Source organism: Phaenicophaeus curvirostris, chromosome Z (genome assembly GCF_032191515.1).
Source record: "Phaenicophaeus curvirostris isolate KB17595 chromosome Z, BPBGC_Pcur_1.0, whole genome shotgun sequence".
Taxonomy (NCBI): domain Eukaryota; kingdom Metazoa; phylum Chordata; class Aves; order Cuculiformes; family Cuculidae; genus Phaenicophaeus; species Phaenicophaeus curvirostris.
The window spans coordinates 72594509-72604792 of NC_091431.1; the positions used below are offsets into that span (position 1 = coordinate 72594509).

At 44.9% G+C, this 10284-nt stretch overlaps 1 protein-coding gene across 1 annotated transcript in view; it reads left to right on the forward strand.

Annotated features, from left to right (window-relative positions):
• The window catches only part of LOC138733297 (urea transporter 2-like), a 303421-nt gene extending 302492 nt beyond the window's left edge, over nt 1-929 (forward strand). Inside the window, exon 10 of the mRNA XM_069880371.1 lies at nt 272-929. Coding sequence (XP_069736472.1) covers nt 272-541 — 270 coding nt within the window. The 3' untranslated portion in view covers nt 542-929. The remainder of the gene's footprint in view (nt 1-271) is intronic.
• Nucleotides 930-10284: the final 9355 nt, after the last annotated feature.

Sequence of the window (10284 nt, forward strand, 5' to 3'; positions counted from 1 at the left end):
ACACCTCCAGTCACCAGCAAGAACATAGCTCACACGTAGCTTCTGCCATGCAGGCAACCATTTCTGGGTATCCTCCTCTGGATCCCAATTGAAATCCTCCTGTATGAGGGACTTCAGGAAGGCATGTCCTGTGTCTCACAGTCCTCAGGGAAAGTGAAGGCTTTCCTAGTTTCTCAAGTAGAAGAATTTAGCAGCAGGCAGAAGTAAGCGAAGGGAACATGCAAGAAGAGATTCCAAAAGGCACGTGTCTTTCTGTCCTTTTCCCTTCCAGCTCGGGCTGCCACTCTGCACCTGGCCTTTTTGCTTCTCCGCGCTTCTCTTTCTGCTGATAAATTCAGACAACCCAGCCATCTACAAAATCCCCCTCTGCAAAGTCACCTACCCAGAAGCCAATCGGATCTACTACCTGAGGATGAAGAGAAGAGCATCAGAGATCAGGAAAGAAGAGCAGAAGAGGAAGGATGAGAAGCCATCCGGTGACACAAAAATAAACACAGGAGGCACCCCCCTGTGCACACCCAAAAACCGCCACGCTTACTGAGTTCAAATATCCACAAGTGTACACTTTTGGGTAGTTTTTTCAGATGCTAGCCAAGAACACTACAGCCACAACCCCATCTTTGGCACCTGTCTCCAGTTTGGGGATTCAGCATCCCATACTGCAGAAAAAATATGATTTGCCCTTGAACTAGGCTTTCCAAAAAACACTCAGGTAACATAATAATGGCTATTTTATCAAACCATGTGCTGTTAACTTGAAAGTGATCTCTTATCAATAATAATTATAAAAATAGGCAAAAGAACATTAAAGTTGACAAGGGGATGTATTTAATTTCAGACACATAATTTAACAAAATAAATACGCTGAGAAGGCATTGGTATCTAATAATAATAAATAATGTAAGAACTACAAGAGCTGCACTTCAAATTAAAAATGTGTATAATTTAAAATGGAATAAACAGACTGATCTACCCCTTTCTTGTGTCTCATCAATGTCAAACCCTCTTAAATTCTCTTAACAGCTACAGCATTTACAGGTAAGTATTCTTACAGAATGCATACTTGTTTTAGTGCCACCTCTGGACTCCTCATTAAGTGATAAGAGAATGAAATCATGAATATATGTGTTTTAATCAGACTGGAAAAGTGACTGGCTAGCAATGATCAAATATTCTTATTTTTCTTGTGCAATTTTCTGTCTAACAAATAGAAGATATCTCTTCTGCTGAAAGCAGGATAGCACGTCTGAATTCCTACATGAAACAAGTGGGAAATAGGAAAACTTCATGTAAAGAACAAAATAAACATTTACTGCTGGTGGCAACTACTGCAGTTCCTTCTCTCCCCTTCCTAAGGGAACATCTGCCTTGCCTTAAGCCACTAGCAATGAACAAGTCAAAGGCTCCTGTTAGTGTCCCACTAACACTAAAATTCAGGTCCCACTTCCTTTCTTATCTGGATGAAGACAGACTTGAGATTCCACCTGGTAGGACAGCCTCACGTACATATGCAGATAGTTTTGAATTCTGGTAGCCAAGATAACCCTGTCATTGAATATTCAGAGATCTAGTAAGTTTTGCAACCAATTAAAGCTGTTCCACCCTCAGTGTTCAGCACATCTGTTACACCGCTGTCCCATTTTAGACCTCAGGCTAATCTCTGAACCTGACCTTACAAATACCCTTCAGAAAAACAGGGAGGGAGGGAGGGAGCTGGCATTCCCACATGCCAGAAATCTTCTTGGAGACCAAAAATCCTAGGAGTCATGTTAGCTGTCAGACTTATTGGCCCAGGGCGAACTAAGAGGTATGCAACTGACCACAACTTGATCCTTCTGTTAGAAGGAAGGAGATCTGACAGATGTACAACTGCCGTGAGTAGGAAAGCAAACCCATTATACTGGTCATAACCTCCCATGCAAATCCCAGCAGCCTCCCAGAGACACTGAGTTCTCACAAGGAGCAGGAGCCCAGAGGTGCAGGTGTGCTTCTGTAACACAAGAGTAAGGGATGAAAATCACTAATTTAGAAGAAACATATTGTTTGCAAAGAAAAACCTGGGATCCAGGCACTGGACAAATGTGGTTGAGGCTTTAAGTTATATCCCAGAGGACTAATGCAAATGGATCTACAGTCTCAGTCAGTGTTAAAGGGTATTTGTAAGATGAATGTGCAGCTGCTTATTCCTGCATGGTGACTCTGGGAAAAAGCAAAGACACCATCAGAAAAGGTGTCAGCAGGCAGAGAAGAGAGCAGAGAGCCACAGGAGAACAGGCTGCCAAGCTGCCCTTGGAGCAGCAATGCCAGCAAACCAGTGCTAGTATAAAAAGCTGTCTGTTATGGTCACTACAGACACACGTTCAGGGACATCCCAATGTTACCACTGCGGTAGAGATAAAAAGAAAAGCAGAATAACACATGAGGTGATACATAGCTGCCTGAAACCATTCCCTGTATGATAGTCAATGAAATAAAACACATGCAAACTAGAAGGACCTGTTCATTCCTTTGCACAGTTTGATTTAGCTTATACAAAATCCAACATGAGAGAAAGGTTTGAATAGTAGCAACACGAAGTTACACTATACAAGAGTCAGCTAAAATAAAGCTAAAACCATATGTTCAGCTAGGGTTAGTTATGCCAAACATATTATTTGTTTTCTCAAAAATAAGAGTCAAGTCCAAGAATGACATGGCTATTGGAAAGAATTTGTCATGTAAGAGTCATTGCAGACATTAAATCCTCAACCACAAGAAAATCCATCCTGAAATCAATTAGTAAAGCAATTTCTAGAGTTGAAGCCAACCATAAAAAATAGGGTATAAACAGTTTTATTAAGTCTCTATCTAATCAAAAGATTTGAGTAACTATAGCCAGTACTAATTATTCTTGAAAACAACCAAGACAAATTAAGTGTCTCCTGGAAGTGAGAAGCAGACAATAAAAGTACTAACTGAAGTTATCAAGGGTAGCCCCAACAGCCTGCTGTCTATTGAGTTCATTAAGAGAAAGAAAATGTAGTTTTCAATAGGAATAATAATTTTTATTATTCCCAGAGGTTCAATGTCTTTATCAATGACCTGGATGAAGGCATCGAGTGCACCCTTAGCAAGTTTGCGGATGACACTAAGCTGGGTGGAAGTGTCGATCTGCTGGAGGGTCGGGAGGCTCCAAAGGGATCTGAACAGGCTGGACCGCTGGGCAGAGTCCAATGGCATGAGGTTTAACAAGGCCAAATGTCGGGTCCTGCACTTGGGGCACAACAACCCTATGCAGTGCTACAGACTAGGAGAAGTCTGTCTAGAAAGCTGCCTGGAGGAGAGGGACCTGGGGGTGTTGGTTGACAGAGACTGAACATGAGCCAGCAGTGGCCCAGGTGGCCAAGAAGGCCAATGGCATCTTGGCTTGGATCAGAAACAGCGTGACCAGCAGGTCCAGGGAGGTTATTCTCCCTCTGGACTCGGCACTGGTGAGACCGCTCCTCAAATCCTGTGTTCAGTTCTGGGCTCCTCACCACAAGAAGGATGTTGAGGCTCTGGAGCGAGTCCAGAGAAGAGCAACGAAGCCGGTGAGGGGGCTGGAGAACAAGTCTTATGAGGAACGGCTGAGAGAGCTGGGGGTGTTTAGCCTGGAGAAGAGGAGGCTGAGGGGAGACCTCATTGCTCTCTACAACTACCTGAAAGGAGGTTGTGGAGAGGAGGGAGCTGGGCTCTTCTCCCAAGTGACAGGGGACAGGACAAGAGGGAACGGCCTCAACCTCTGCCAGGGGAGGTTTAGGCTGGACATTAGGAAAAAATTTTTCATGGAAAGGGTCATTGGGCACTGGAACAGGCTGCCCAGGGAGGTGGTTGATTCAGCTTCCCTGGAAGTGTTTAAGGCACGGGTGGACGAGGTGCTGAGGGATATGGTTTAGTGTTTGATAGGAATGGTTGGACTCGATGATCCGGTGGGTCTCTTCCAACCTGGTTGTTCTGTGATTCTGTGATTCTGTGATTCTATAATGTAAAAAAAAAAAAGTGCCTGTGATAAAAAATAGAAGTCTAAAATCACAAGCCTTTTCTACAGTTAAAGCAGGCACTCAACCCAGCTCACCTCCACAGAAAATGAAATAATTATTCCTGTACAAATCAATGTCTGACCAAGTGGTTTCATATATGAAAACGGCCTCTGGATAATTTGCCTTCAAAACCTGAACAGCAGTAGCAAATGGGACCAGATAAAGCAAGATGAAGTAATCACAAGAGTCTTCCCAGTGAATCGAGAAAAACAACTGTTCCATTATAACTGGAGGCCAATGTGAAAACAGTACATATACAAAGTGTTTCTGACTAAAATCCTTGCTTTATTCTTCTAAATGTAATTTTTCTTACTCTTCTATTTGCCTCTTAATCCCAACTTTGGTAAAACCAAATCAACTTTGCTCTTTGAGAGAGCATTCCCTACTCTTCTCACATAGCTGCTGGTGATTCTGTTAAGTCCAGTCACAGAATCTCTTATAGGAAAAGCTGGGGGAAGGGCTTTAGATGTGCTGGCTTGGGTACTGATGACTCCAGAATGACTTAACTGTTAATCACTGTTCATGAACTATTAGCAAAGTTGTGCTGAGGGAATGTGAGGGGTAGGGATTTGCCTTCTTTGTGGACATTATTTGTAGCAGAGGTCAGAGCCATGCTGACATCCGCGATGGAGCATCCTAGTTCCCACAGCATGATGTTTACCACCTGCTTCCTTCATGTGATGACCTTGTTTGAAACCAAACAATCTTATTACATACTACTAGGATCCAAAGCAGATGGAATCAATGATACAGAGCGAAGTCACTATAGGAGATGGTGACACCTCTCAGCCCAGGAAGGATGGATATTCAAAGCTCTAGGGCTGGAAAACCTGCTGCTGTGCTTCCAGCGATGGGATAGAGCAACTGCAGCGCTATATGTGAAGCCAGAGCCAGGTAAAGCATGATGGGTTAACAATCTTCTGACAGAGCAGGTTTGTTTTCTTGCCTCCACTCTCAAATGGCTGGAGTGGCTCTGCTGCAGAGCTTAGGTCTTTCTCTCCCTGCTCCATTCAATACTACTGGGAGCTTAAAATAAGTATTGTCATTTTTTCAGCCACTTTGCAATGTCAACACCCCTTCTTCCCACACACGGAACTACAGATCACTCTGTGCAAAGAGGGTTATGATCTTGTCAGACAAGGGGTAAAACACTCTCCCAATTCCTACGCAGCTTGTGTATGGAGCCAGCCAGCACCCAGGCATCCGCCAGCAAATATCAGGAACTGCTTTATGTTCCATAGGGGTACTCCAGCAACACAGAGCTCTGACACAAGATAAAAAACCTAAACCTTTACAATACTTTGATTGACAGTGGCTGAACATGAGCCAGCAGTGGCCCAGGTGGCCAAGAAGACCAATGGCATCTTGGCGTGTATCAGAAACGGCGTGACCAGCAGGGCCAGGGAGGTTATTCTCCCTCTGGACTCGGCACTGGTGAGACTGCTCCTCGAATCCTGTGTTCAGGTCTGGGCCCCTCACCACAAGAAGGATGTTGAGGCTCTGGAGCGAGTCCAGAGAAGAGCAACAAAGCTGGTGAAGGGGCTGGAGAACAGGCCTTATGAGGAGCGGCTGCGAGAGCTGGGGGTGTTTAGCCTGGAGAAGAGGAGGCTGAGGGGAGACCTCATTGCTCTCTACAACTACCTGAAAGGAGGTTGAAGACAGGTGGGTGCTGGCCTCTTCTCCCAAGTAACAGGGGACAGGACAAGAAGTAATGGCCTCAAGCTCCGCCAGGGGAGGTTTAGGCTGGACATTAGGAAGAAATTTTTCTCGGAAAGGGTCACTGGTCACTGGCAGAGGCTGCCCAGGGAGGTGGTTGAGTCTCCTTCCCTGGAGGTGTTTAAAAGACAGGAAGATGAAGTGCTCAGGGACGTGGTTTAGTGTTTGATAGGAATCACAGAATCACAGAATAACCAGGTTGGAAGAGACCCACCGGATCACCGAGTCCAACCGTTCCTACCAAACACTAAACCATATCCCTCAGCACCTCGTCCACACGTGCCTTAAACACCTCCAGGGAAGGTGACTCAACCACCTCCCTGGGCAGCCTGTTCCAGTGCCCAATGACCCTTTCTGTAAAGAATTTTTTCCTAACGTCTAGCCTAAACCTCCCCTGGCGGAGCTTGAAGCCATTCCCTCTTGTCCTGTCCCCTGTCACTTGGGAGAAGAGGCCAGCACCCTCCTCTCTACAACGTCCTTTCAAGTAGTTGTAGAGAGCAATGAGGTCACCCCTCAGCCTCCTCTTCTCCAGGCTAAACACCCCCAGCTCTCTCAGCCGCTCCTCATAAGGCCTGTTCTCCAGCCCTTTCACCAGCTTTGTTGCTCTTCTCTGGACTCTCTCCAGAGCCTCAACATCCTTCTTGTGGTGAGGGGCCCAGAACTGAACACAGGATTCGAGGAGCGGTCTCACCAGTGCCGAGTACAGAGGGAGGATAACCTCCCTGGACCTGCTGGTCACGCCGTTTCTGATACAAGCCAAGATGCCATTGGCCTTCTTGGCCACCTGGGCACACTGCTGGCTCATATTCAGTCGGCTGTCAACCAACACACCCAGGTCCCTGAATGGTTGGATTCAACAATCTAGAGTTCTTTTCCAGCCTGGTGATTCTATGATTCTATGAATACGCCCAAATAAGATAAGCCCCTAAAATTTCCAGCTGTTGGGAAGTTACTCTATGCTTTGTCCATGATGGATATCTCCAGTCTGCAATGACAGACATATTCCCCTTCACTGCAAGGGGAGCCACTGTTTTGTAGATCACATTTGCCAGGGTTACAGAAATACCACGACTTTGAGGGTGAGGTCTGTTTGCCAAACACTGTCCCAACACAGAAGCATGTATTTTAATTTAGAAGGTGGAAGAAGTTCAAACAGGAAACAAACCCTTGATTGCAGTTTATCTTACACTTCTCAGGAGGTCTTTACAAACACCTGTACATACTACATACATACATACTACATACATACATACTACAGCTCACACATCCCAGAGGCGGGGTAAGAAGACCAGGCAATCTCTGTGGGAAGAAAAAGTTCCTTCCACCACATTTTCCCTGGGAATGAACAAAGAGCCTGGAGACCTCTGACTACAGTTCAGCAGCTCCTGAGCACACTCAGTTACCTTGGTGCATTTAGTAGCATAAGCTGTCATGGATCTGCATCCTCGTATCCTTCTCCAGGGACAGCCCTTTGCATAGATAGTGGAGGAAAACTGAAATCAGTGTTCCCAGAATGTGCAGCTTATCTCAGCATAGCAGCAGTGAAACACCAAGGGCATGTGTTAGCCCTTCAAAAAGCATCCAACTACCTCACCCACCCAAAAGTCACAAGGGTGCAGGCTGCTAAGCACATCTCAGCAGCCGCAAATCAAACTGTGCTGTGCACTGAACTGCAAAAGGCAAAGACAGAGAGACAGAGACATCCTTGACCTGTGCAGCTTAGGATGATCTGGAGCTTTTTTCTCCTCTCTCCAGGACATCCCAGCAGTACCTGACCTCACTTCTCCATGCTTCCTTCATTTCAACAAAGTGCTGACAGCTCTGCTGCTCTGTCATCCGCAAATCTCTGCTCTGCAAAATCACTCAGCCAGAAATCAGGCAGTGATTTCCTGACTGCAGAGAAAATATGAAAGGCAAAGATGAAAGGCCAACAATGGTTTCTTACTGTAGCTGAGTGAGTTTATTCCAAATGTGTAAATTAAATCCTGTTTAGGGCATCTTCCATTCCTAGAAACTGAGTTATCCAGCAGACATTTTTTTTTCTTTTGTCTACTACAAAATGTACATCTTTGCTGCAAATGGATTTGTGTCTACTTGTACATGTGTGCATAAAAATGCTGCTCTGCAGTGCTGCTTATGAAATCCCATAAGCATCTACAGCCTGTGTAATTCCACCTCTATCCATTGCACTGATTATTTATTTCCAGTTGTTCCTACTGTCTGCTGCATTTCTGGATGCTATCAGTTCTCTTTCTCTTGTCAATCAGAGCTGCAACTCATACTATGTACAGTACCTTCCATTTCTATTAAGAACCACTTGACCAGAAAATAGTAATCACTGGGATTTATATGCTGAAAACTTCTTGCTGGAACTGTTATAGCATCCTGCTCTTTGCTAAGGCCCAAGACTTTCATGTCCTACGATCTGTGAGTATGTCCTTGAAAGCAGAGCTGCCCTGCATGAGACAACACTGCCATCAAGGCAAAGGAAGGGGAAAGGGTGTGAAACTCTATTAATCTGAGCTTAGATGCAGGGAAGTTTAGTGACCTGAATCTGAAACTGCAAAAGTGGATGAAAAAAGCAGAAAAACATCTTACCTTGCCTCTTAAAAATGAGACAATTTTGGCCAGCTTTGTCATTCTTGTAAGGATGCTGCTGTCTAGAAGTAGGTCTGGAAAATTAGTCTCTTTGGATTTGGACTTTTCTCTGGAGCCCGGAAAAAGAGAGAGGGGTTTGAAGCTGAAATTTCGAATTGTTTGAGTTTAGTTTCCTCCTCTACCTGAAATACAGTGAGTGATATGTTTAACCTCGAGCATCCAAAACCTCCTGGTATTTCAAGAGGTTTCACTACAGCTGATCCAGTCTACAGCTTTGCAGATGAGCAGAAAAACAAGCAGCCTTGAGGTTCAGACTTATGGCATGAAGCAGAAAGCTTTGCTCACCACCAGCTCCTGAGAAACAAACAGGACCATACCAAGAGACAGGCAGAATTAATACTCACTCCTCCACGACAGACGCACGTAATAGGGAGAAAGGAGAGTATTTGAAGGTTTCTGGAGCTGAAGACAGCCATACGAGAGGCTACGGTCTTCCAGCCAAAGTGCACCTTTTCTTGGGAGCCAGTTGGTCATAATAAGTAAATGGAGCTAGGATCATGACAGTGGAAAGAACATTTTCCAGTGGAGGACCCATTGGTGCTTGCAACTCAATCTCATTTCCACAAGCATTCAAGCCAGCCAAGAAAAATGTCCATTGTTGATAAGAAAAGTGGTAGTGCACTCTGGAAAAAGGGTAGGTAACACAAATCTAATCAGGGGAACCCAACAAGCTCAATGCGCTTGACCTTTCTTTGACCTGTATTTCTCAGAGTTTAATAAAATATAAGACTACCTGGTGTTTCTTGGGGCCTCAAAGGCATATCCCATGCCCAATGCCATGACCACCTCAACACCAGGGAATGGTGTCAGGTAGTAACTCATCATTATAATGAACCACCAGAAAAATCCTTGGCATTGTTTTTCTTGGCCAGCTAGCTCACTTGTAAGCCATCTAGGTTAAAGATGTAGAAAGAAAGATTCTTACTCTGGTACAGCCCTCAGATTACTATGTATTACAGATTTTTCAAGCAGGTAGTGATGAAGTTCCAACAAGAAGTCTGAGGACAATCACAAGAGACTTCAAGGCCTGGGGACAACTGGTTAGGACTTGGGAGTACAATTAGTGTTCTACTCCACCCTTCCAGTAGCAGACAATGATGAGGGAAGAAACAGGTAAAGCCAGCAGACTAATACCTGTCACAAAGCCTGGTGTCACCAGCAGAATTTTGGGTCTTTTGGTCACAGCTTGGTTTACAAAACATTGGGCTTGTTGGCAACAGATAGAGTACACCTATCCTGGGGCAGGGAGGTAGAATCTTTACGTAGGATTCATTGAAAGAGCTTTAAACTAGATTTGAAGTGTGGGAAAGGCATAAAACCAAGCTAAGTAGAGATAAGCCTGGGGGTAACACAGCAAAGTTTAAGGTCAGTGTACAACTGAGGTCCTTCAGTCTGCCCTCTCAAGAGAGGGAATTCATGCAGCAGCAAAGACAAAAAGATGTGTTAGAAACCACAGAAGAGCCTGAGAATGGTCACGTAGGAATGAGATTTTTCCTCCCAAAAAGTTGGCAGGATCAATAGCCCGGCTGAAGTGCATCCACAGTAATGCAAGCAGTGGGGTAGCCCTGTATGTTACAGAGTATTTTGACTATTTAGTGCTTAATGATGATGATTATAGGGTTGAGTGTTTATGGCTAAGAATCAAGGGGAAGGCCAACAAGATAGATATCATGTTGGGAGTCTGCTACAGACCGCCCAACCAGGATGAAAAGGCAGACAGAATAGTCTATAAACAGCTGAGAGAAGTCTCAAAATCAGTAGCCCTTGTCCTCATGGGGGGTTCAACCTATCAGATGTCTGCTGGAAATATGCTGCAGTGGGTAGGAAGCAGTCTGGGAGGTTCCTGTAGTGC